At 50.2% G+C, this 27,366-nt stretch overlaps 1 protein-coding gene across 2 annotated transcripts in view; it reads left to right on the forward strand.

Moving 5' to 3' along the window:
• The window catches only part of RRBP1 (ribosome binding protein 1), a 71,658-nt gene that overhangs the window by 27,324 nt on the left and 16,968 nt on the right, over positions 1 to 27,366 (forward strand). Inside the window, exons 2-7 of one of the 2 annotated variants that reach the window (XM_081096972.1) lie at positions 2,629 to 4,585; positions 17,158 to 17,306; positions 18,522 to 18,644; positions 23,740 to 23,892; positions 24,713 to 24,831; positions 26,986 to 27,139. In XM_081096972.1, coding sequence (XP_080953098.1) covers positions 2,650 to 4,585; positions 17,158 to 17,306; positions 18,522 to 18,644; positions 23,740 to 23,892; positions 24,713 to 24,831; positions 26,986 to 27,139 — 2,634 coding nt within the window. In that variant the 5' untranslated portion in view covers positions 2,629 to 2,649. Of the gene's footprint in view, positions 1 to 1,256; positions 4,586 to 17,157; positions 17,307 to 18,521; positions 18,645 to 23,739; positions 23,893 to 24,712; positions 24,832 to 26,985; positions 27,140 to 27,366 lie in introns of those variants that run through there. The other variant, XM_081096971.1, reaches the window with a different exon arrangement.

Consider the following 27,366-nt stretch of genomic DNA (forward strand, 5'->3'; position numbering starts at 1 on the left):
CTGCTTGTCCAGGTCTAAGTTTCCATGAGCATACCTCAGACTTCATTTGCAGAAGTTCCAACCGGAATGAGGACTTTGACTTGGTTCTGTAGACCCAGGGTGATAAGCTGGGAGCAGTATCATAGCTGCAGCTGACTGAGTTACCACCATGGAAAGCACATATATGAAGTTCCTTTCAGAAGAGCATTAAACCCTCTTCCTGCAAGGGTTTTATTAGAAAGGCACGATGCAGTAGTGTGCTTGTTTTGCGATGACTGATTTTTCTTACAACATAATGCTGAGACATTTAAAACAGTCTCCTTAGTTCCTTCTTTTAAATGCCCTATAGTCAAAATTTAGATTTCATTATTGTTTAGAAATTCCTACTCTGTTTCTCTTTCTCACTCCCACTGGAAGAGGAATCTCAACTTCTAAGCCAATGGCAAGCCTGGACCCGGCCTGGACGCTGTGTCTAGAGATTTTGGGAGGGGGGATATGCTGGGGAGGGTGGTTCACCTCTCCTGCTCCTCTCTCTTTGCCCCCTTTCCACGTTCCTTTACCCACCGTCTTATACTTACATTCTGTTCTTGAATTCCATTTTTGATCATTTGAAGGGGCTAGGCTGTTTTTCACTCCAGGGGGATGGGAATATGATAATAACATGAAAATTAGTTGATGAAAGTTGAGTGTATTCAAGTAAGTAAAACTCTTGGAGTTTCTCACTGAAGTTGAATCTGGCCTGGACTGTCAGTAAAGGGTGGACCAGGATACATCTGACTCTTTGGACTTTGGTCCACAGGCAGTGAGAAGGAGTGGTTCATCCTCTGGTTTGGAGTGTTTCCCAGGCAAAGGGCCCCTCCCCAGGGCAAGGATTGAGCCTGGTGATACTGTCCTCCTTCCTTTGCAGCCTCTGGCTGTGAAATTCCAAACCTGGAGTCTTATATTTGGTGGACTTCCCAAGACTGATACACCCCCTGTTTTCCTGTGAGTTGCAGTTTCCATAACTTTTCAGCAGCTATCACTGGCAACAGACCATTTTTTACTCACGAAATTCTTGGTCACTTTTTAGGATTGTAATAAAAAGGTTTTCCTTCCTGACCCTTGGGTAGTTTTGTTTATCAACACGAGGGAAAGAGGTGACAGTAGAGATGGCACACCTGGGGCCTCCAGGCCAGAATGTATGCAGCTGAAAGACTGCAGAAGTGTTGCCATGTTAACTGCGAACGGCGCCAGGTGTTAGACCTGGGTCCTTGAGTTTGGCTAGGAAAAAATTCAGAGCTAAGACTGAAATACAGGTGAAAGTTTATTTAGAAAGTCAGAGGTAGAGAAGTGGGCTATGAAAATGTGATCCAGCTAAGCTGTGTGGATTTAGGAAGAGAGAGAGAGAGAGAGGGAAAGAGATTCCCCACCCCCCGCCCCAACCTCCCATATTAAGGGTTTTTAACTAGAAGTCTCAGAGGAGGATCTCAATAGAATATTCATCAGATATCCAGCTTTCCAGGAGTGTCTGCTCAGGGTCATGGTCTCCACTGATTGTTCTGTACCAGGGCAGCGGATCCTTACTTCCCATAGCTAGTCCTGATGTCAGCCTTGGTGTCACTCGGCCTGGTCTGGTCTTGCTGCTTTTCTGGGCCTGGAGGTGAAACACAGCTGAAGCCTAGATGTTATCTCTAGTTTGACTAAAACTCTGTCTTAGTGGTCAACAGACCTTGGTTCCTAAGATTATTTGATGTAGGTCAGAACCTCACTGTCTTGGGACTTAATGCTTAAGGGAGTGATGGTGCAAGGGCTTGTTTGGGAGCAGTAGAGGCTTTTTTCCAGCCCCCTTGTTCCTCCTGTACAGGACGTCTACCAGATGACTAGTGATGTGACAGGGGAGGAAAGGTCAGGGGAGGTCCGAACCACAGGATGACCAGCGGTATGGAAGATCAGGGGGTCTGAATTGTGTGGCCAGCGATATGCTAGGGGAGGAAAGGTCACCCTGGGGACGAGATCCCACCTTACAGTTGTCCATTGGTAAGCTCCCAGGGCTTTCCACCCTGGTGACCTTCTGTACCTGGCTTATCAAATTCCCGCTCTGCTCATGTCTGTCTTAACTGCCTACTATGTCAGGCTCACGTGGTATTTTTCCAATTTGTCTATTTCACATTGTGTAAAAAGATTTCTGACCTAATGTGAAAAAGCAAAAGCTCTCTTGGCAAGTGCTTGTTTACATTTCTATAACAATCATTTATAGCTGGTTGACAGCTCCTAATTTAGTGGAGCATTTTTGCCACAGTCCTCACCACTCCTGATTGTTATACACCTGGCCTGTGCCCGTGCTCATGTGCATCTTTAACTCCTCCAGTGGGGAATATCTTGAATTGTGATGGAGGCCTGCCCTAAGTACAGACCTTCAGTCTGTCATTTCCTTAGTGCTTTGTATCTGCCAGCACTGAAAGGGACTGCTCATATCTTGCTTAGAAATTGCTCTCTTTTACGGAGAGAAAGGTAAGAGTATATGGCATCAGAGATTGCCTGGATTTGTTTCTTCATTGACTTTATCAGTCTGAAGAATTAGTGAAACCTTAAGTTGGTGGTGGGGGTTAGGGATGGAAACTGAATACCTCAGTTTCTGCAAAAAGTAATCTATGTGTATGTGTTTGGCAGGTGAACGGAAAATAAGCCAGAATGGACATTTACGACACTCAAACCTTGGGGGTTGTGGTCTTTGGTGGATTTATGGTTGTTTCTGCCATTGGCATCTTCCTGGTGTCAACCTTCTCCATGAAGGAGACGTCATATGAAGAAGCTCTAGCCAACCAGCGCAAGGAGATGGCAAAAACTTATCACCAGAAAGTAGAGAAGAAAAAGAAGGAGAAAACGATAGAGAAGAAAGGAAAGACCAAGAAAAAGGATGAGAAACCCAACGGGAAGATACCTGACCATGAGCCAGCCCCAAACATGACCATCCTCCTCAAAGACCCAGTACGGGCACCTGCAATGGCTGTGGCTCCAACCCCGGTCCAACCCTCTGTGGTCATTACCCCTATAGCCGCGGTACCAGCCATGCCCCAAGAGAAGCTGGCCTCCTCCCCTAAGGACAAAAAGAAGAAAGAGAAAAAAGTAGCAAAAGTGGAACCAGCAGTCAGTTCTGTAGTGAATTCTATCCAGGTTCTGGCCTCAAAGGCTGCCATCTTGGAAACTGCTCCTAAGGAGGTGCCCATGGTGGTTGTGCCTCCAGTGGGCTCCAAGGCCACTGGTGCTATGCAGGGCAAAAAGGCAGAAGGGACCCAGAACCAGGGCAAAAAGGCAGAGGGAACTCCCAACCAGGGCAAAAAGGCAGAGGGGCCACAGAACCAGGGCAAAAAGGCAGAGGGAACTCCCAACCAGGGCAAAAAGGCAGAGGGGGCTCAGAACCAGGGCAAAAAGGCAGAGGGGATCCAGAACCAGGGCAAAAAGGCAGAGGGGACCCAGAACCAGGGCAAAAAGGCAGAGGGAACTCCCAACCAGGGCAAAAAGGCAGAGGGGGTCCAGAACCAGGGCAAAAAGGCAGAGGGGGCCCAGAACCAGGGCAAAAAGGCCGAAGGAACCTCCAACCAGGGTAAAAAGGCAGAGGGTGCCCCCAATCAGGGCAAAAAGGCAGAAGGAGCCCCCAACCAGGGCAAAAAGGCAGAGGGAGCCCAGAACCAAGGCAAAAAGGCAGAGGGAGCCCAGAACCAAGGCAAAAAGGCAGAGGGAGCCCAGAACCAAGGCAAAAAGGCAGAGGGAGCCCAGAACCAAGGCAAAAAGGCAGAGGGAGCCCAGAACCAAGGTAAAAAGGCAGAGGGAACCCAGAACCAGGGTAAAAAGGCAGAAGGCACCTCCAACCAAGGTAAAAAGGCAGAGGGGGCTCCCAACCAGGGCAAAAAGGGAGAGGGGGCCCAAAATCAGGGCAAAAAGGCAGAGGGGGCTCCCAACCAGGGCAAAAAGGGAGAGGGGGCCCAGAATCAGGGCCAAAAGGTGGAGGGGGGCCAGAACCAGGGCAAAAAGGCAGATGGGGCCCAGAACCAGGGCAAAAAGGCAGATGGGGCACAGAACCAGGGCAAAAAGGGAGAGGGGGCCCAGAATCAGGGCCAAAAGGTGGAGGGGGCCCAGAATCAGGGCAAAAAGGCAGAGGGGGCCCAGAATCAGGGCAAAAAGGCAGAGGGGGCCCAGAATCAGGGCAAAAAGGCAGAGGGGAGCCAGAATCAGGGCAAAAAGGCAGAGGGGGCCCAGAACCAGGGCAAAAAGGCAGAAGGGGCCCAGAATCAGGGCAAAAAGGCAGAGGGGGCCCAGAATCAGGGTAAAAAGGCGGATTCAGTTGCTAATCAGGGCACAAAGGTGGAGGGTACTGCAAACCAAGGGAAAAAAGCAGATGGGCCCTCCAACCAAGGCAAGAAGGCAGAGGGAACCCCAAACCAGGGCAAAAAGTCAGAAGGGTCCCCCAACCAGGTCAAAAAGGTGGATGCATCTGCCAATCAGGGTAAAAAGGCAGAGTCAGCTCCTAACCAGGGCAAAAAGGCAGATATGGTTCAGAGCCAGGAGGCACCAAAGCAAGAGGCTCCTGCAAAGAAGAAGTCTGGTTCAAAGAAGAAAGGTGAGCCTGGTAAGTAGCTTTGATTTCTTTATGAACTTGGAGGAAAATGCTATCTTTGAATGGCTTATGGATTTCCTTTGGGGAAGCCATCTTATCAGTTAGCTATTGCCACAACAAGGCTGCATAACAAACATTTCAGATTTCAGTGATTTACACCAGCTGTCATTTATTCTTGCTCATACTTCTGCTGGATTGGCTAGAGGTTGACTGATCTGGGTTGGCTCTACTGAGTGGCTCTGTTCACTCTGGGTTTGGCTCCTTTCTGTAAGTCTCTTCCACATGTGTTCATTCTGGGGCCCAGGCTGAGACTCAAGGACTCTGAGGGCAGAGGCCCTTCTCATGCTTATGACAGAGCTATAAAAGGGCACATTTCAGACCAGCATCTTATTAGCTAGAGCAAGTCATGTGAGAGCCTGAGTCAAGGGACAGCAAATCTTTCTTAAATGTCTGACTGCCTTTTGTGAGCCTGTTCTGTTGTGTACCTCACCTGGTATTTTAGCATACCTTTATTCATTTATATGTGTTTGTTGAGGGAATAATGGTAGGATAATGTTTTCAGGGAACAGTAGTATTTACCCCTCCAACCCCTCACCCCCAGTGTCCTGTCCTCCCTACCCCCGTTCCCATTATAATTTTTTATTGATTTCAGTGAGGGAGAGGGGGAGAGAGATAGAAACATCATTGATGCGAGAGAATCATTGATCGGCTGCCTCCTACATGCCCCGCATTGGGGATCGAGCTCACAACCAGGCATGTGCCCTTGACTGGAATCGAGCCTAATACCCTTTAGCCCTCAGGCTGACCTTCTGTCCACTGAGCCAAACCAGCTAAGGCTTGTCCCAGTTATTTAATGGAGCATTTTATGTATATATAAAATAATATAGAACAGTAGTTTCCTATTACTTTGTTTCATATTAATATGGAAATTGGGCCGATGAGCTCTATTTCATGTTCATCACTCATTTGCTAGAATACCAGTAGTCTTATGTTTTCTTAGTTGATTTGGAAAATTAATTGCATTTGTCTTGATGAGGCATCTTTTTTTGTTGTTGTTAATCCTCACCCTAGGATATTTTTCCATTGATTTTTAGAGAGAGTGGAAGGGAGGGAGGGAAAGAAACAGCCATGTGACAGAGATAAGTCAGTTGGTTGCTTTCTGCACATGCCCCGACCAGGGCTGGGAATTGAGCCTGCAACTGAGGTACGTGCCCCAGCCTGGAATTGAACCTGAGACCCTTCAGTCTCCAGACTGACACTCTATCAACTGAGCCATACTGGCTAGGGCATTGATGAGGCATCTTATGGGATCTAAAATGTTTGGACCTATGTTATGTAGCACAGGATTCTCTGTTGTTTTTGTTTTGTTTTTTGGATCCTCTGTTTTTTAGCTGGGTTTCCCTTTCTTGCACCTTAGTGAAGCTACATTACCGTTTCTCTGGCTTCTACCTCCAACTTCATGGGCTGGGAGGGCACCCATCCTCTGTGAGTAGCTTTGGGCTCCTGCTGAGTATCAGGGACCATCACCTGGCCCCATAGGTCAGGTCAACTTCTCAGGCCCTTGAAAACCCAAGGGCCTCAGCCCTGCCAGCACAGGCTGGAGGGAGCGCACACTGCCCTTGTTTAAGGTGGTTTTCCACCTGACAGAGCTACAAGGGCATTTGAGATTCGAAGACAGGTATATTGCTGAGAACAGGCCTGTTTTCTGGCTTTCCAACATCAGGTGTGTTAGAATAGAGCTTCCTGTGTCCTGTGGTCATTATTACCACTATGGCTTTAGACATCTGAGATAAGGCATGAAACAAAATGTGATGATGATAATATAGAAAGGAAGACAAAATGGTCCTAATTTGCGGGTAATAGAGAACCTTGTTAGAAGGAAGACTTAACTTTATGCCTGTGGGAACCCACATAGCAGCTTGGCTGAGGGTGGTATAAGGCAAAATTTGAAGAAGGAAATACTGTGCTCCAGGAGAAGAAAGATTGAATATTATAGATAAAATAATAGTTATTCCTAAGTTCTCTTAAGGATTTATTATTCTTCCAGCCAAAATTTCAATGGAATTTTCCTCCCTTAATTTGACAAAACTATTCTGAAAGTCCCATCTGGAGGGAAAAATAGATAAGAATATTGGATGGAGTTGTAAGTGGCTTTTGGAAGGCCAGTTTTGTCTGATGTGTGAATGTATTCCGTATTCCCAAACTATTGTAATTACAAGTAGTGTGCTGACCCACATGGTGGGAGGCTATTACTCCAAGGTTGCAATTTGGGGCTCTTGGTCACACAAACAGTCACGTGGGTCAGACATGACCTACATGAAAACAGCCACAAGGGATAATACGTGTGGCTAATATAACACCTGAAAGGTGAAAGTCTGAAAGCATGGGGAAATATTTTCTTGTACTTCTTTTTATTTGTATTATCCTCAACTGAGGGAGAGAGAAACATTCATCAGTTGCCTCCAGCACTCAGCCCGACCAGGGACTGAACCCACAACCTGGGTTGTGCTCTGACTGGAAAGCAAACCCGCAGCCTTTTGGTGTATAGGATGACTCTCCAACTAACCAAGCCCCACCGGCCAGAGCTCTTGTATTTTATTTTTTATTTCCCTGAATTTGCAGTGTGTGATCTGAGCCCTGTTTTTCCCAGGGTTGGTAGTCCCCTTCAGGGCCCTCCGAGGTGGATGCAGGTCAGTCCCTGCCCCCGGCTCCATAATCGTGAAATCATGGGTTTTCACACTTCCCTTGCAATTCCATCTTGTATGTGGAGTTCAGTGTTCTAGAATTAATCTGACTCAGAATCTGTAGCTGTGACTGTGTTGCCGAGTGAGAAGCAGACCACATTCTTTTCATGCAGTTACACCTCATGTCCCCTGAGGCTCTGGTTAGCCCTAGCTGCATGCTCTTGACCTTCTTGCCCACCAGCTGGGGTTGAGCTTCTCTCTATGTCTGTCCAGGGTTTTTCCACCTCCAGCCTCTCCAAGGCTATGCATGCCCTAGAGAAGAGAGCTGTGGATACAACTCTGGGTAGGCTGGCTGGCCCTGGGTGTCCAGAAACTTGGGGACCTGGAGAATAACCTTGGTGGGGGAGAGGTGGCCTGATGACCATGGGGAGGTACTTGGGGAATAGGTTCTTTATCACTGGTGTGGAGCAGGCCAGGAAGGGATTTCTAACTCCAAATCGAGGAGACTGACTCAGGTGGAGGAGGGTTCTAGGGCCATGAGATTTTTGACCATGGGCAGTGAAGAACTAGAGTCTAGGGCAGTGTTGTCCGCTAGGGAAGCTGCTAGTCACATGGGGCCATCCGTGTAAAAACATTCAAGTCAGTAAAAAGTAATAAAGTGAAAGATTCTGTTACGCTAACCACATTCCGAATGCTCAGTAGTCACATGTGGCCAGCAGCTGCCCTTTTGGGCAGTGCAGATGAAGAACAATGTCGGCATCAGCACAGTAGCTTCTTTTATACAGCACTGCTCTAAACTGGAGTCCTTAGGAGGGTGGTGGTCTCTTGGGTCACCTTACAGGTGACTCTGTAAAAACAAACATGTCTTTGCAACCCTCTGTTGGTGCCATGCAGCTCCTTTCTGCTTTGTTCTGTCTGCCTGCCTGCGTCCGGAGTGGAGTGGGGTGAACTCCCGTTGTCCTCTGTATCACAGTGAGATGTGACGAATGAGATCACAGAGGCTGCGGCTGGCCATGACACATGACAGATCAGTGGCAAAACCTGCCCCAGAGCTGGGGCCCACCAGAGGCAGGGTTGCTTCTTTCGTCATCACGAGGTGGGGCCCTCACTGACAGGTGCCCAGAGGGAAGCCCAGCAGATGTGGGTGCAGGCACAGGACACGCTTCTGCAAGTCCAACTTGGAACTTTTCCAGAACTTCTGATCTAATTTTCGTACAAGAGCAAATCAAGGCCATGTGACAGCTTTTACCACTTGTCTGTGGCTGGATTTGACAGTGAACACTGCCTTCCTAATCCCTGCTTTTTAACATTCATTATTGTATAAATATGTGCTTCCAGCAAACACAGTTCAAGCAGTATAAAACCATAGAAGGTAAAAAGTTAGTGTTCCTTCCTACTTCATCCCATTTACCATCCACTTCCCAGGGGGATCCCCGGGGATACTCTGCTCATCACACCAAATGCACAGCTGGGGCCTACAGTGCACGCAGCTTTGGAACTGGCTTTCTTTACTTAAAAGTGTACTAGTGACATCTTCTGCAGGGCTGCCACTTTCCATAGCATGAATGTATCATGATTTATTTAAATGACATTAAGTAGTGTGCAGTGTTTTCTGTTGTTGCTAAAATTAATGCTGCAGTGATGTAGATATGATATGTGAGTATCTCTCTGTAGAAAGTAAATTCCTAGATATGTGATCGCTAAGTCAAAAGGTAGGTCCCCTTTTAGGAAGACAGTACAGCATCATTCTTCAAACACATTCCACGATTTACCCTTGTTGCAGAGTGCAAGAGACCCACATGAGTGTTTCCAGCGCCTCCGACTGATTGTACTGCTCATGTGGTACTATGGAAATGGTGGCATTTTCTGGGGAGCATCATAAACCCAGGTGTGGAACACGGAGAAAATACCTGCTTATGAAACAAAAGGCATGGGCTCTTGTCTCAGTGTTTGGAAAAGAGGGAATTCATGGTACCAAAGAGAAAGTGGAAATTTCCCAGAACTGAAGCTTCCAAGTGTTTGCAGTGCCGTGTGGCCTCTGCTGGTTCATTCTCTGATTGTTACCTCAGCATTTGTGTGCGGTACCTATTATGAAAGCCATGTCTCTCACAGGAAGTGTGTGTATGTGGTGTTGGTTTTTTTTTTTAATCTATTTTTGTCCTCAAACACAGTCCTTGCCTGCATAACATGCTGGCCTGCCTGCCTGCACCTAGTGTGTACTAATGGGCATGTTAGCATTACCCTTTTAGGAGAGCTATCAGTGCCATGACCTGGAGGTAGGTCCAGATTAGTACAGTGTGGGTCTGGACCCTGGATAAGCCAAAGATTTGGTCTTGGGAAGTACAGGGTGCTTGTTCAGGAAACTTCCACATTTAGATGCGCTCTAGAATACCGGGCTTCCGCTGGAGCTTGGTTCGCTTGGAGCAGAAGCTGAGCAAGGCTAAGCCAGGGCATGGCCCTCTTCCCTAGGATGGCTTTATGCCTGACACGCTCCCATCTGCAGATGTATAAGGTTTACTCTGGGGCCAGAAGGCCACCACGACAGGGCCCAAGGAAGCCACCCTCCAGGAGACATAGGTATTTATAACCCCATGATGACCATGTTTTCAGACGCACACAGCCCGTGTTGGAGAAAGAGGCCATCTTTGGGGGACAGGATTATGGGTAAATCTTAATATCTTCACCCTTCTGCATTTCCCAGTTTTTCTGTAACATGTAGGTATTATTTTTTAAATAGAAAAGAAACAAAAAGTCCATTATTTATCTGAGTCAAATAAACAGGACCTTATTGTACCAAGCAGAACCCCTGTCCTTTCAGGTGCTGTGAGGCAGTGTAGCCCTGACCAGAGGTCCCCTGAGTATCCTCTGAGCAGCAGAAAGAAGTCCTTGCTCTTTTAGGGGGGCCAGGTGGAGGAAAGAAAGTGGCCAGTTTTTCTCATGCCTGTCCCAGCCTTGGGTACCCAGTAAATGGTCACAAACTGAGCTAAGAAGAATATTATAAGGTGTGTCCTGCATTTACAAACCTGGCAGTGTCCTGGGGGGTCTGGCAGCTGCATGTTGTGCCAGGCCTCAAGGGGCTGCTTCACCCTCTGCCAGAGCAGGTGGAAATGCAAATAGGATCATGTTCTCTAACCTAATAAATGGGGCAGGGGTCCCCAGAGGTCAAGGGAGATGCGGAGAAATTTTCAGACCTACCAGAAAAACTTTAGGTGTCTGTAGCTTAGCAGGGGCCTCATCTTCAACTGTGTAACTTGATAAGAACACCACCCCTTCCTTCCTCCAATTCCACCTCCCTGCCCCCCATGCTGTCCTTTGTGCTGTGAACTCACTGTGTCTGAGCCTGGTGCTGGGTCACCACTGGGAATGTGACACCATTCGGTGCATGGTTTATGAAACTCTTCTCCATGAATGTATCCCCCTAACATTCTGAAAGGTGGGTTTGTATTTTTACCTGTTTTACAAGAACAGAAACCAAAGCTCAGCTCTGTTTTTAAACTTCCCAGAAATCATGCAGCAGGGATCAGAGCTGGAGCTTGGGCCTCCATCTGTGCCCTCCACCTTAGGGCTGAGGCACAGATAGATGTGTATTGAGAGTAAGTTTCATACTCTTTCTTTTGAACTTTAACTTTTTCAGAGTCTGAAGCTCAAGAAGTCTCTGTGGGGCTTTGAGCCTTTATTCACTTTCTCTTAGTTCTTCAAATTCAACTTTTTTTTTAAAAAAAAAAAAAAAAAAAAAGAACAGAAGTGTCTCGGGAAGCAAGCCAACTGTCAGTGTGGTATGCCACGTCTTAGAGAAGCTGTAGGTGGCGTTCATGTTTCAGATATGAAGTTGATTTTTTTGAAATTTGAGGGGGGAAATAGTCATGCAATTTATAGGATTTTTTGAACATTCCATTAGACATCATTAAGAGCCCAATTTCCCAGTTAAGATTACTTTTTCTCCAACCAAACAAAAAGGCCTGATTCAAAGGTCCAAATAGCATTGCTGTTGACATTATTTGTACTTGATTCCAGTGCAATTAAAACACCAGATTTTAATGTCCATGGCAGTCAGGTTGAGTACATCCGGTCATGAGGGCAGACAAGTCCCTGGGCTTGGAGTCTGCACAGGGCCAGCCACCTCTGGGGTACGGACTGATGAGGACTGCAGGGCCTGCAGGTGCTGCTGGTGCTGCTGCTGCTGCATTTGAGGGATCTTTCATCCAGGGCCCATGAGGGTCACTTTCCCACAAGCCCAGGGAGACCCTTCTCTGTCAATGAATTGCCTTCTGCGTAGTGGGTTAGGCCAGCAACAATGCTGGCCCTAGTTTCTCATTTATAGAGATGGATGTCCCCACCTGCCAGCTTCTGTGATTCAGGGAGATGCCCTCTGGACTAGGGGTCAGCAGGAGTCAGGGGCTTGTCCATCTCTAAATGAGATGATTGCTTGTGTAGTGTTGGGCTTCAAGGAGTTGCAGGATAGCCCTTCCTGGGACCCTGGGGCTTTTGACTGGAGTTTGGCTCAGGTGATTGGGGATGTCAACCTAGAAGGCACCCTGAGGTTGGTGTCTGGCTTTCTGTTGGAAGGACAGTGGAGGCAGCAGCCATTCTGCCTGCATCTGTGTGTCTGAGGCCTTCAGAGTGCTCCAGATATTCCCTGAGAAAATGAGTGTCTTTTCCATTGGTGTTCGCCCCCCAACTCCTAAAACCACACAGCCCTGTGGCAGGTTTTGCTCTCGAGACCCTGAGTTGACACAGGGCCTGTGTCCCAACAGTTCTGCTTTCTGTACTCTCAGGCGTGGGTTTTTCCTTGATCTGCCTGCCTCCAGCCTTGTCCCACTGCGTGTCCTGGAATAATTTTTCCCAAATGCAAACCTTGCTCCCTTCTAGACGTTGCTCCTTGCCTGTGGAATAAAATATGGATTCCTGGGGCCTATGAAGACTTGGGCTTACCCTGGCCTCACAACCTCGCTCTGACTAGTAAGGCCCCTTTCAAGCCTCTGTGCCTGTCGTGTGCTGCTCTCCTTGCTGAAGCCCCCGCCCTTGCCTTCTCCTTACTCAGCAGTGTTTGGCTCAAGAATCCTTTGTTTAAAAGCCTTTCTGGTGTTGCTGCCATCGTTGCTTCTGTAGTGACGCACACAGTCCCGCGTTCCTTTGGTGTGGCTCTGCTGCATGATTGTCACGTGTCCTCTGTCTCCTCCACCCGTCTTAGCTGGCACTTTCAACCCAACTTACCTTACCAGGCCTAGCCTTCTGTAGACTGCCAGGTACACATGGGTCCATACTTTGTGCATGAAGACCACCTGAATCTGCCTGCCCTAGGGAGGACTGCCAGGCACCTGCAACAACAGCTGGAGTTGAGCTGGAGCCCGTGGCAGAGCTGTGGTAATAATCTCTCATTGATTACCAGCTGTCTCGAGCTCAGATGCAGTTACTGGAGAGGTCCCGACACCCTCCCTGTTGGTTGAGTAAGCTGAGCGTGAGCAGTGCCAGGAGTGTTCCAGTAACTGCACACTGAAGGGGCTGATGCTGAAACTGCTGGGCTGTGGAACCCAATGGGTCCCCTTTGGCTAGAACCTGATGACGGGGAGCCTCGTAACTATGCAAGCAGAGAGAAAATTTTCCTGAGGACCCCAGTTGAGAGAGATTCCTGGGTGCCTTTTTTGCAAGACAAGTTTAATTTTAGGTGATTGAGCCTCCCCTGTGGTCACAAAAGGGAGCTTAGTTTTGGAATTTGAAGCGTTATGCGCATTATCAGAGCTGAGAGCCAAGGAGGCATATGGCTCCTTGCTTGTATGTGCTGCTCCTTTAACCTACTGAGTGAGAACAGTGGTACAAGGCAGGAGCCAGAGGGTTCACAGGCTGTGGTTCTCTGTCCACAGAGGTATTTTGGGCACCACTTTTGTATGACTTCCATTCCATTGATGGGAGTAGGAGAAAGGGCAGAATTGCTTCAGCTACCCTGAGCTCCTCCCTAGGAGCACTGTCTGTTCCGGGAGGGTCTGGGTCTGCGATTTCTCCTGTGATGGGCTTGAAGGTGGCCTGTGGGTAGATTCGGCAGTGCCTTACCCTGTGCCAGGCATTGTTCAAGCACATTGTAGCGAGGCTGTGAAGGAGGATCAGTTGCTATCCATGTGCCACTGGTGAGGAAACAGGCAGAGAGAGGTGAAGCCACCTGTCCAGGGTGAGCAGGCAGGAAGGAGCAGGGCTGGAATTCGAGCCCAGGCCCCTCGGGGCCTTGTTCTGACCATGGTGCCTCTGCCCAAGGTCAGAGGTGACCTAAAGGCTGGCCCTGGCCCATGGATGAGTTTGTTCAGCTCCACAGTGGTTTTCTTTATCTGTTTTTCATTGAGTTAGCTAAATGAAGGCCAGGAGACAGCATATAAAAATCTCCTGTCCAGCTCTCTAAACAAGCCCGCAGCTCTGAGGCTTCTGGTTCAGACCATGAGGTCCATCACCTGGAGCTGAAGAACCATGCCCAAGGCCACCCTGCTCAGAAGAGGCTTCCCCTGAGCCCAGGCCTGTCCCACCCCTGCCAGACAGGCGTCTGGAGTATTCTAGAGCAGTGGGACGCTGCCTCTCCACTCTGTTCTCCTGCTGCCTCATTCCTCCCCTAGGCCTCCCTGTCCTGTTCCTGGTATTTCAGACTCACCAAGGTAGGCAAAACATTAGCTACAGGAGCAGGCCCTGAGTGAACTGATCTAACGAGATGTCACTGCCTCCTGGTCTTTATGAAGTCTGTGGTTTGACAGATTACTAGTAGATGTTGAATCTTTGACAAATTTATTTTAGTGCCTTAAGATTTCATAATACCAAGGATTATTTCTAGATTTCGGAGTATTTGCTGGAGTCAGGCGTGATGTTCAAGCATGTATTAACTCCTGTGAGTATGCTGTTCGTTGATGGAGTCAGTGTGCCTGTCTCTCTCAAGGAGGGCTTAGTGCTGCTGATATGGTGAGAGGATCTGAAACTCGGAAATAAATGTGACCCCCACAAATATCCAGAAATTCTAGTTCCTTTTTCTTTTAGTCTTCTCTGATTTAGGAAGCATAGAGATGGCACCATTCTTACCTAAAAGACTTAATGAAAAAATGTTAGGTTATTGCTTTCTAAAAATAATGTAAAAGATAGTGTTTGTATGAGGATGGAGAAGGCCATGCAAGTTTCTGTGAGGGGAGTGGGCAGGAGAGAATTAAGTGTTGCTGTATGTAGCTTTGGATTGTTTCACTTGTTACAAGTTTTTATTACTGTTTATTATTATAGCTAATAAAATAATACAATTACATTAAGTTTTATTAAAGATGTATTAGAATACACATTTACAGAGTAATTTCAGAAATGGTTTATGGACTGGGTGTCTTAAGATTCGTGTCTCCTAGACCTTCAGGAGGGATTGCACATTGTCGAGACCACTGGGGTGATCGATGCCTGTGAAGGAAATGACATTTCACAGTGAAGTGTAGCTGCATTACCTTGATGTCCCCTTCACCCCAGCAATGCTCTCGGGGCTTTAGGAGTCTAGAAGGATGGTCTTCAAGGAGAGCCTTCAAGAGAGGCCCAAGCCTCTGGTCTGAGGCCCCTATGGGGGTGGAGGCTGCCAGGATTTCAGTCGGGAGTGCTTTGGGGGTCCCTAGGGCTGGAAAGGAGCAAACTGGCCTGTCTAGTAGAAACAGTGTGAGCCACATGTGTGCGCCACATAGGGAATTTAAACCTTCCTGGTAGTCACATTAAAAAAGGCAAACAAGAAACAAATGTAATTCATTTTAATGATGTAATTCATTTTAATGACGTATTTTATTTAACCCAGTTTACCCAAAACATTATAATTATAACATACAATCAATATAAAAAAGTTATGACAGGTATTTAACTTCTTTATATGAAGTTTTTGAAAATCCATGGTGTACCTCCACTTGGTTGGTGGCCAGTGTACCAGACAATACAGGAGTAGACCTTTCTGAGTGAGGACAGGAAATTGTGCGGTGCTCGGCTTCAGAGAGGCTGGCCTGCCCAGTCTTGCTTCAGGGGTATCTGTGAAACGAGTGGTCCTCCTCCTTCGGGAAAACACTGGCAGTAAACATCCGCCTACAGGTTGAGAGGGGAAAGTAGGAAGCCTAAAAGGCTAACAGTGGGATTTTCTCCCAGTAGTGAACTAGAGAGTGGTTTTTATTTTCTTTTGGTCTAGCTGTACTCAATTTTTTTCTAGTGTTCATAAGTTGCCATTAAAATTATTCCTTATTTTATATACATTTCAATGAAAAGACAGAAGGTTGAAGGGGACATGCTTCCTCTCCCACTCCCCCAACCCATTTTCATGGTACCCTTGCGCTCTTAGGCCTTTAATGTCACCATGGTTATTTCTAATCTCAAGGTTCACCAAGGTAAAAAGCTCAAAAATGAAGGTGCTCATAGCAACCAGCTCGCCCATGTCCCACATACTCCTTATTAAGGTATCATGCTAAATGCTTTGACTTGTGATGAAAATATTATGATAAGCCAGAGAATTTGGGGTTGCTATGGAAACCTTCTCCATTCATTGTCCTCAGGGTGGGCTTAGCTGAAGGGGCCACACAGGTTAGCCTGTTTTCTTGGTTTCAGCTCATTTTTGGCCCTGTCATTCAGCTAAAGGGCAGATTTGAGCCTCAACATAAGGAATTGCCTGAGCATTTCATGCAGGGCTCCTGCCAGTCAGGGCATCTTGGTTCACCCCTTTTTTCTGTGAGAGTCTGCGATGAGAGCAAAGTTTTTTGGGGGTGTGGCACCAGGAATGTTTCAGAAGTGACCATTGGTTTTTGGCAAATGGCTCTGTCTCCTTCAGAGTCACTAATGGACTGAGGCGTGGGCAGGCCCTTCTGCAAGAACCGAGCCCAGCCTTCCCTCCTAAAGCGTCCCTAAGCTTCATCCAGGGGAACGGGAAATTGTGTTTGAACCTGACTGCGTGGGAGCAGCCCCCTTTTCCCTGGGACCTCAGAGCAACCTTGGAGACATGGGCCTTTTGCTTCCCATGGTTCCCCCATGGGTGTGGCTGTTGGCATCTGTGTTTGTGGGGAATGATGGGCTCACTGGTCAGTCAGGACCTGCAGGGCCATAGGGCTTGGTCATGCAGGGGGTGAGCCTTGCTGAGCTGTTTGAGAAAAAGTGGAAAAAAAGACCGATTCTGTCTGAGAAGGAAAGAAAAAGCACCTTTGCCTTGATTAATTCTGCTCATTTTGATGATAAGGGTGAGGTATCTCCCCCAACCTAGGAAAACTCCACTTTTCTTTATTTGGGACTTCTCCATCGGCTGTTTTTGGACAGTCAGGAAGCATGTGCAGGGCCCTCAGTTTATTCCATTTCTGAGTGCAGATGGTCCCCGACTGACACTGGTTCCACCTACAGTCTTTCAATTTTGCAGTGATTTGAAAGCGATACATGTAATAAATTGCATGAGATAGTCAACACTTTATTTTTTTAAAAGTATTTTTATTTATTTTAGAGAGGAAGGGAGAGAGAGAGAAACATCAATGATGGGAGAATCATTGATGGGCTGCCTCTTGCACACCCCATACTGGGGATTGAGCCCACAACCTGTGCGAGTGTCCTGACCAGGATTCAAACCGTGAACTGGTTCATATGTCGAAACTTAACCACTGAGCCATGCTGGCTGGGCGATAGTCAACACTATTATAAAATAGGTTCTGTGCTCCATGACTTTGGGGCTAATATAAGTGTTCTGAGCACATTTAAGGTCAGCTAGGCTAAGCTGTTCGGTAGGTTAGGTGTATTAAATGCATTTTGACTTCCGATGTTTTCAACTTACGATGAGTTTATTGGGACCTAAGTCAAGAAGCCACACCCCAGGCAGCTGGATAGAATCTTTGGCTCTGACTGGCTTGGTTGCTCCTGTCTGAGTGTAAGTCCTTGCTCCTTCCCTCTGCACAGGGTCCCTGGACACCGACAGTCCTCTCTGCCTCCCCTACAAGACGCTGGTCTCCACGGTTGGAAGCATGGTGTTCAACGAGGGTGAGGCCCAGCGGCTAATTGAGATCCTGTCTGAGAAGGCTGGTGTCATTCAGGACACCTGGCATAAGGTGGGCCCACACTCCCCTGCCTGCGTTTAATGGCCTCTGCAGCTGGCCTTTCCCCCTCCCTCTCAGGGACCTGTGAATTGTAGTGGCTACCTGGTCCTGGGGTGGCCACACCTGGCTTGCCAACCTGCACAGGGAACAGCCTCCACTCACCTTTCTCGGCAGAACCCTGTTGCCCTTTTCCAAGCAGAAGCTGCAGGAATTACCCTGCAGATCCTTCGGATTCAGCTACAGCCCAGCCGTGGCTGGGCCACTGAAACATAAAGAGCCAGGGCAGCACTCTGAGTTCCAGGGGACTGGGGGTGCAACACAGGAGCGGGGGCCCAGCTAGTTTGTGGCCAGGGCTCTGGGTGCAGGAAGGACTATGTGTAGGGACACACTGAGTGAGGGAACCTTGTGATGGAACCAGAAGCACCTTCCCTCCTGCTGTTGGGGGCCAGTTCAGATGCTGGCACCCACCCTCTGGTACCTTGGTGAATAAGCTGCCACCAGGAAGTGCTGCATGGCACATATTTATTTATTCCTTAATCAGAGTTGGAATTGTAGGTAATTTTGATGGAGAATTTTGTGGCAACTTAGTGGTTAGAGATGTTGGGGGGTGCCCTAAAAGGCCAGTGGGGGTTCCTCTACTCCTGGCCCTTGCTGAACTGTGATGTGTCATGCAGTTGCAGGGAGCTGCTCGCTCAGTGACAATAGAGAGGGGTGTGTATGTGGAAGGAGGTTTCCTGGCTGTGAGTGGCTGGAGGTCAGGATGACCTCACTTCTCCAAGGAGAGGCCTGAACTCCACTCAGGCTACTGTCCCAGAATACGCTTCCCCTCCCATGGCTTCTGTGCCTCAGCCAGGGATCTACCGGCTGCACCCAGAATCTAAGGGCTAGGCACTGAATCAGAAACAGTGGCCACTGCCCCCATTGGAGAGGCCCTGGCCTCCATTGACCCAAGTTAATGGGAAACGCTATGCTCCTGAAAACTACCTCAAAGATCCAGTGCTTTTGCCAAACAGCTTCTAAGCACGTGGGTTCTGGAGGCCCTACAGACTGGGTGTCTAAGGCGGGGGGCGGGCTTTCCCCAGAAATGTCTGGAGTCAGGGTGGAACCTGCTTGTCTTGAAGTTCCTGCTCCCACTTCATCAGGACACTGGGTCAGAGTCTGCTGGGTTGGGGGGACAAACCAAGTTGTCTGTACCCTCTGTTAATGTGGCTCTGTGGATATTTCCAGGCCACTCAGAAGGGCGACCCTGTGGCGATTCTGAAACGCCAGCTGGAAGAGAAGGAAAAGCTGCTGGCCACAGAGCAGGAAGACGCGGCTGTTGCCAAGAGCAAACTGAGGGAACTCAATAAGGTACGGCCAGCGCATGCCCCATCCTGAGAGCCCCTGGGCTGTGGCAGTGCTGCTCCTGGGTCGGGGGTTGCCTCCCTACTCTGGCTCTGCTCGGGACTGCCCATGTAACTGCCCCTTGAACCAACGCGCACTGCGACTATGGGAGCCTGAGGCCAGCCTGTACAGCCCCTGCAGAGCTCCATGGGGTGGCTGCTTCCTTCTCAGGACTAGGAACGCAGGTTGTTATGTAGTGTGAGATGGGGTCATTGCCCTGTCCCACAGTTATGGGCCATCGTTTTAGGGTATACACCCTGAAAAGGAGGATGGGCGCAGTTGACCCACAGTTGTTTTCATGGGGCAGAGGGGGCTGCTTTTCTCCACTTTCTGCTATCTGTGGAGCAATCCTGAGGGAAAGCCTGGCTCCTGAGTCAGCTGATGGCCGGTGTGTGACGTTTGTACTCAGTGAACAGCAGTCAGATGAGTCAGGACACATGCACATGGGCTGCTCTCCCTGTCAGAACTCACTGGGGCTTCTCCCTCCCCTTCTGAGGAGAAAGTTCTGGTGTCCCAGCCCATGGGCTAGGTTTTGCCAGCACAATGCTGAGCATTGTCCTCTCCCTCTCCCTGCTCTCTGCCTCCTTTAACGGTGCAACAGGTACAGGGGTGGGCTGGGCCTCCGGATGCCCCATAGTGTCTAGGCTGCAGCCCCTTCTCTGGGCACCTTCCATCTGCTCATTTGAGAAGACTCATAAGTGAGGCAGCCTGAGTTCCTGTCCTAAATTGGAGGGATGTGGCTTTGAGCCAAATGGCATAGTTTGGGGGGAAGGCAGGAGTAGAAGATGAGCCTTTGGTTGGTTACTCTTGGTTAATGCTCCGCCCAGGAGAAGGGAAAAAAAAGGCAGGTCTAGAGCTTGGTAGCTTCTGCTTAGGTTGGGGGTGTGGGAGGCTCAATATGTGGCCTTCACACAAGTCCATCTTGTGTGGTTGGTTAAATGCAGGGTGGCTGGAGCCATTTGCCCTGCACCCAAGAGCCGACTGCACATGTCTCTTCCTGGTAGACATGACATAGTATGCCCTAGGCCAGGAGCATTTACACCATGGAAGTGAGCCAGCTCAGAGCTCTCTCCCTAAGAGCTAGCTGACCAGCACACCATTGATTAAGTGTCTATGGTTTAGGGGAGCCGTCCTTCCATACCCTCTTACTGGACAAACTGAGAAATGCCTGTGAAAATTTGTTGATACCCCCAAAGTAAGGTTCAGGTGAGGGGAAAAAAAGGAGTGAGTGTTCCCACAGCTGACTGGCATGGGGCTGCCTGGCTAGTACCTTGTGCCTACCACCTTGAATTTAGGAAGGGCTACAGGTGTGATGAGTGAATAAGTGCAACCTCTGACGGTGATGCTGGCCTCTTTGGCATCTCTTCCCCACTACTGGTGTCTCCGGCCACTGCGGCTCAGTGAACCGTGCAGAAGGAGGCCCCTCAGACACTGCCTCTTGTGCTGGACACTTACTGCTCTCCCTCAGTGGTGGCTGCTTCACGAGATTGCCAAAACCACAGTGGCAGCTAATCTACAGATACTCTCCTCAGTTCTATTATATGTCTAGCCCTCCCCTGGTAGATCTCCCTGGCTGCAGCTGCAGGGGCCTGTGAGATATGTAGGGGTGCAGCCCTTGGTTTCATTACTCATCTCACCCTCCAGGAATCCAGGCCTTGGCTCCAAGGCGAGGAGATGTCTGAGGTGCATCCAGCCCTCCCTCCTCTGACTACATCCTCCTCCCTGCAGCCCAAGGAGGTCCTCTCAGGCTCTCAAGTGCTAACCTGGTCCTGCGAGGCACTCTTTATGCTCTGCCATTAGCCTCAAATGCTCTTCATTGCTGAACTGGCTGGGCATTTTTTCCCTATCCTGGAAGACTCAATTTGCTCTCCCTCGGGAATCCTTCCGGAGCCCCCAGTTTCTGGTCTCAGCACAGAGGTTGCCATTGCAGTCATGTGCCACTGTTTCTGTCCCTGGTGACTCTAACCAGCTTGCTTGGCTCAGCCTAGCAGGCCGCCTGTCAGCAAGTGGCTGCTGAGGCCTGAGGCCAGCTAAGAAGATACAGCCTCTGATGGTTTGGAATTGTCACCTTTCCTCCCTGTGCTTCTGGAATCCATGGACATCAGGTTCCTGCATTTCTCTGTTGAGAGTTTGGGGCAGAGCTGATGTGTTGATTTCATTCTTGTCATGTCTCCTAGCCCAGGACCATTGAGGAAAGTTATATGAGAAACTAAATTTTGGGAAATGTGGAATTTCTCCTCTCATAAGGATCTGGTTCCCTCCACGTGTTTTCGTTCTCCTTATGGATTGTTTTCTGTGATGGATCCATGCTTCACAAATGGGTGAAGTCTCAGCAGAGTTGGGCTCAGGGACCATTTTAGGCACCAGCTGCAGGACTTAACGGGCATAGGCACCCTTGACTTCGTCCTAGCCTTCTGACAGTCTTCTGGCCCTGTGCCTGGGTTTGAGGAACCATGCATGGCTTTGGTGTAGCCCTCTGGAAAACCATCTTTCTAGCTGTAGTCTTCTGAGGCACCAGGTGCTCTGTCATGGGGCCCCTGTCCTGAGGCAGAGCTCTGGACTAGACCCCATCCTGTGTTCTCTCAGCCTGGGAGATCGGGCCTAGCGTCATGCAGTCAAGAAGACCCTCAGGGTGGTGTGCTCCCAGGGATGGAGTGGGAGGTCTTCTTGCTGTCCATGCCTCACCAGGCTTCGGAAGCTCACACCAAGCAGGGCCACTCTCGGACTGAGAGCAGAGTGCCGTTTCTGAGCCAGCAGTGTTTGTGCTGGTGCCAAGCCTCCTCGCCCAGCCCAGTCAAAGAAATCTGGGCTCCAGTCCTCCAGTCCCCAGCACCACTGGGGATGCATTTCAGGAAAATGAATCTGACCTTTGCAACTGAATTTAGAATGTGACGAGAGGAATCCTGGGATTCTGAGCTCTTAGGAGAAAACAAAGCCAAGGAGGGCTAAACAAATGCCCTGAGGAAAAGCTGGCCTTTCTCTGCCCTTTAAAAAAGCCCAGAGGCTAAAGGAAGGGAAATCCCATTAGATTCTGCTGGCCTTGGGATCCCAGCTAGATGCCTGGAATTGCATGAGTCCTGCCCAGCGTGGGGAAGGCTGTCCCTAGGCCAGTGATGGCGAACCTTTTGAGCTCGGCGTGTCAGCATTTTGAAAAACCCTAACTTAACTCTGGTGCCGTGTCACATATAGACATTTTTTGATATTTACAACCATAGTAAAACAAAGACTTATATTTTTGATATTTATTTTATATATTTAAAGGCCATTTAACAAAGAAAAATTAACCAAAAAAGTGAGTTTGCGTGTCACCTCTGACACGAGTGTCTAGGTTTGCCATCACTGCCCTAGACAGATGCTCAGTGCCAGCTTCTGGGTGTCCATTAGTTGTGGACAGCAGAGGTGGGCGGAGGATGATCCAATGTGGCTGCACCACCTGCTGCTGGTGTGGCTATGGGCACTCTAGGGTCTCTCTGAGCTTTGGTTTCTTCCAAGCCTGGATCCTGTACTAGAAGGCATCACCGTGTTGCTAGTGTGTGGAGTTTTGCTGGAGGAGCTGGCAGGGCCATGTATATTAGAGGAAGCTTGGTGGAGCTTTGAATTCCCACAAAGTTGCCCTGCCCTGCTTTATTGGTGCCGGGCCAGCCAGAGGAGTGGGGCAGCTTTTCGTTTCTCCCACTTTCTGGGACCCTTGTGGACTCACAGTCCCAGGTTCCAGACCACCTCTGCTACTTACAGCTGCTCCCCAGCCTAGAACAACATCTTCCCAAGGGTCAGTGAGCTCCATTTTAACCTGGGGATCAAGATCCTCACCTTACTGAGACTTGAATGAGACACCTGTCTGTCCCAGGGCGGGCACACAGTGCCAGCCTCTCCTCCCATTTCTGTGGATAATCAGTGAATCATTCCTGAGTCTGGACCTCATGTCCCTGTGGGTTCTCTCCCTGGTGGAGCCAGGAGGAGGATTGTCTTTGAAAAGTAGGGCCAGTGGGTCCCAGGTGTTTCTAGGGAACCCCAACCACACAGAGCAGCCCTGGAAGCCAGTGCCCCTCCCCCCTTGTGCACCCAGCTCCTCGCCTTGCCTCCAATTCTCACCCATCTCAGACAGGAGGGGCACTCTGGCCCTTTGGGATGGGTCTCCCTGGCAGCCCTGGACTGGAGAAAGGAGAGGATTTCCCATTTCTCTGTTTCATTGCCCAGAATGGGGAGAGATGGGGCTTTGAATCTCATGAGACACTTACATCCCAGTCACCCAGGCAAATTGGAGCCATACTAAGTAGTTGTTATTCTGGCTGAAGGCCCACTGGACGGAGAGCACCCACTTCCCAGAGGCCCATTTCATCAACCCTCCCTCGCACTGTGATTCCACAAGGCTATGTCCATTGCCATTCCTTCTGGAATAACACAGATCCCAGCCAGCTCTTCTCCCTCAGCCTCCCCTTCCCACCCTGTGCTCTGCCCCTGCCTAAGGCTCTGGGCCCCCAGGCCCAAACATCCTGTGTTCATTGTGGCATCTGACACTGCCCAGAGCAGACATTCCCCCAAGGAGGACTGAGTGGTTGCCCACAACAGACGAGGCCCTCCAGGAGTGGGGCTGATTCCCCAGCCATGATAGGACGGGCAGTGTCCCCACCCCAGCCATCAAACTTGGAGCCTGTCAGTCCTGACAAAGGTACTCAAGTAGAGGTAGGCGTTCTGGGGCCTGGATATCAGGGACCACGCCAACTGGAGTGTTGTAATCCCAGCAGAGCTGGAGTGTCCCTGGAGAGCCTAGGAAGAGAATACTGTTTACTTAGCTCTTGCTGGTGTCCATATCCATTGTGGCCAAGGCCTGACATCCAGCCCTTAGTTGGTCAAGCCAGCAGGGTTTGCTGGTAACCTCTTGTCTCCTGCTTGCTGTCTGCTGTGGCTGGCGTGGATCTGTCGGGACTCAGGAGATGGGGTCTTGTGCTCTGCTCGGAAGCTCCTCCCAGCCCTAGCCCCAGCTGATGCTCTGGGTTCTGATGATCTCAGTCCCATCTGATAAGCTCCTGCCCCTGCCTCACTGGCCCTCTGCTTTCTCCAGGAGTTGGCAGCAGAAAAGGCAAAGGCAGCAGCTGGGGAGGCCAAGGTGAAAAAGCAGCTGGTGGCCAAGGATCAGGAGATGACAGCTGTGCAGGCCCGAATGCAGGCCAGCTACCGGGATCACATGAAGGAGGTGCAAGAGCTGCAGGGCAAGGTGAGCAGTGGTGTGGGGCCAAGGAGGGCTGGAGTGGTCGCAAAGGGCAGTTCAGGGTGCCCTCGGGGATGGGGGTGGGTCTATAGAATCTGGTTTGTTTTTGAAGGAAGCAACTGTTTTTATCTGGCCAGATAGTGGCAGCCAGCCTACCTTATATATTTAATGATACTAACTGGGAAAATGTAACATACATTTTAAAGAGCTCTTTTTGAAAATAATTGGGTCCCAAGTAGCCAGTCTTATGTCCTGTCTCCTGGGTGCCTGTGGGTCAAGTTCTCAGCCTCCCTGTGATCCTAGAGTAATGCTGGCTCTGCCTTTTCTACTTGAGGTTGGAAAAATCACCTAAAGCAAAAGGCTCTGGAATGGGGCCAGGGGAGGTGTGTCCACCTTGGCCTGCGGAGTCAGAGCCCTGGACCTCATCTTCTCAAACCTGTGCTCTGCTCATGGTGGGCCACAGGAGGCCAGAGGCAGGATCCCAGGCTTCCTGGGTAGTTTTAGGCTGTGACCATGGCTGTGTCCTTTGTCTCAGACCTCAGGCTGAGAGTGTGTGGAGTATTTCTGGTACTCTGGACTGAGCACTTTGCTGCCTGGAAGCCTCAGAGGGGAGAGGAGGTGTGTGGCTGGGGGGTCACTCTTGGCCCTGAGCTCCTGATGCTAGAGCTGTTCAGTTTCCAGACTCTTGTTCTTAGGGGTCCTGTCAACCTCATGTGGGGAAGCGAGCCCTTGGGGGTTTTGTCTGCGGCTGTTATCTCACTAATCTGGCTCCAGAAGTCAGCTCCCTGTAAGGCCAAGTAGCACTGATATCCATCAATGGTTTTAGGTCCGGACACTTCAGGAACAGCTGGAGAATGGCCCTAACACACAGCTGGCCCGCCTGCAGCAGGAGAACTCCATCCTGAGGGACGCCTTGAACCAAGCGACGAGCCAGGTGGAAAGCAAGTAAGCTCAGTGCTCCCAGTCGGATTTGGCAACGGCACAGCCCTGGGGGCCTCTGGAGCTGGGGGTCCCTGAGCCTCCTGCAAGGCTGGATATGGGGCTACTGGGCACTTCTGCACCTCCCCATTTGAGGCTCCATCCTCCTCCTCCATCTCTTACCTGGTTCGGAGCAGCTGAGCCTTCCAGCGCATGGCTGGCATCCTCTCCTGTGGTCAGGCTGCAGGGAGGAGTGAGCCCCAGCACACCCTTGCCCATGCCCCTGTGATCAAGAGCCCCTCAGGTCCTGGCTGGTGCCAGCATCTGCTTTCCTGGACGAGCAGATACTATTTCCATGTCTATCTTCACAACATCCTGATTTGAGGCTTTTAAAAACTCCTGATTGTGACCTAGAGTATCAAGGCTGAGTGGATTGTCCAAGTTCAGAGTTCAATGTGTTGTAGGGATCCGCTGTGGGCCTGAACGCCTTGATTCTCCACTGGAAACGAGGTCTGTGCTGGAGGGACATTTGCTTTCGATGCATTGGTGACAAGTATCGCTTCACAGCACACTGGCCCGGCCTGTTTAGCAGAGTTCTCGATCTCCACGTTGCCTCTCGGGAGCTGAAGTTCTGGCAAGTCCACAGCAAGTGGACGACCCCAGCGGGCAGTACGGAACCTCAGCCATGTTCTTAGAGGAAGGCCCCTGCATTTTCTTTTGATTCACATTTCTTTGCCTCCTCTTGGCCTGAAGCATCCTGAAGGGACTTTCTGGGGATCTGCGTTGCCCCCAGAGCATTTCCTTTTGCCAAGAGGAGAACTGACTTAGGCAGAGCACGGGCACCCTCAGTGGGTGTTTTAACTGGAAGTCCAGGGGACAGTGTTGGCCCAAGATCTAGACCAGGGAGGCATATCAGTGCCCGCACGCCTGTTTTGCTGGTGGGCCTCCTGCCACGGAGTGAGAGCCAAAGGCCACCCTCCCCAGGCCGGTTTCTTCTCTCTGGAGGTCCCCTTTGGGTGTGTGTGTGTGTGTACACATCTCATCTCCACCCTGGCCCATGGGTTCTTCTCTGCAGCCACAGCAGAAGGTGAACATGGGGTGGAGGAGCATTCTGGCTTCCCCATGCAGGGTTTGCTGTGGCCTCTATCCTGGGGAAAGCTCCGAAGCATGGAGACCCGTGGTCCTGAGGAGGCGGCTGCTGACTCTGTCAATTCGTGGGAGATCTGCCCATATGGATGGGTGTTCCCAGGCCCCTCCCTAGCTGCATATCAGTCCCAAGGAGCTGCCCACCCAGCCGCCCACCTTCATCAAGGGTCCTGGAGTCCAGCAGTTCCCGTGAGCTCTCCAGTCTTGGATCTTGGTGCTGTAAAACCTGAGCTGACGGCCCGCAGAGGGTTTTGGATGGCCTCCCTAGTTCAGATGGGGAAACCTAAGTCCAGAGGTGGGACCCTCTCACCCCCAGCAGTAGACAGAGCTGGTCTTGGCCAGGTTTCCTGCCTCCCAGGCTTGTGGACAGTCTTGTCTGGTCTGTCCCTTGGCTGAACCGTCGGTCCTGTCTTGAAAAGCTGTCTAGTGAAGGAGGACTGCATGCTGATGACCTCTTCACACTAGGAAAGGCAGTCGTTGACCTGCCCCTTTTTTTCCTGTTAACCACGTCTCCTTCCCTCCCTCCTGAACTTCTCCCTGGTCCTGAGACCCACCTTTTATGCGGTATTGAGAGCTCTGTTCTGTGAAGGGCCTCAGCCTCCTGCTTCGGGTGGCCTCCAGTGAAACAGGACTCCAATGGGCTACTGCCCCAAGCCCTGCAGGGGTCCAGCAAGGCAGCCTGCATCCCAGGGCTTGTTTGGACCCTCGTTGGCAATGAGGAAAATTGTGTCTTACCTTTTTCTATCTGAATTCCTAGGTATCTGGGAGGGGCGCCTGTGGGACCTTTTAGTGCACATTTTGCTCTTCGCTCTCTCTGGTCCACACACCATGCTGGTAAAACCCCACCTGGCTGATAATGCAAGAGGTGCTTAGTAATAGCTCCAAGATTCAGGCAGCTACTTAGGAAAGAGCAGGTGGCCCAGAGGGAGGGCTCATATCACGGTCCCAGTCAGCCAGGGGCAGCTCTCAGGGCTGGCAAGAGCTGACTCGAGCCCTCTTCTGTCTGTCAGCTGGGGGCTGGTGACTGTCTTGCAGGCAGAACGCAGAGCTGGCCAAGCTCCGGCAGGAGCTCAGCAAGGTGAGCAAGGAGCTGGTGGAGAAGTCAGAGACAGCACGGCAAGAGGAGCAGCAGCGGAAGGCTCTGGAGGCCAAAGCAACTGCCTTCGAGAAGCAGGTCTTGCAGCTGCAGGTGAGTCACAGTGGCAGCCACTTCAGTGCATTGTTCACCCCACCCACCAAGCCTGTCTGAGTAGCAGGAACGGGCCAGGGCTGCCCAGCCACACAGAGTCCTTCTAGCCATGACTGACAGCTGGAGACTCAGGCAGGACGGGAACTGGAACCCTCAACCCCGGCCTCATTAGTAATAGTGATAGCTTGCTGGCTTCAAATGGATTCGTTCTATGGGCTACATATTGC

Source organism: Myotis nattereri (assembly GCF_964212035.1).
Source record: "Myotis nattereri genome assembly, chromosome: 8".
In the NCBI taxonomy this organism is placed as follows: Eukaryota; Metazoa; Chordata; class Mammalia; order Chiroptera; family Vespertilionidae; genus Myotis; species Myotis nattereri.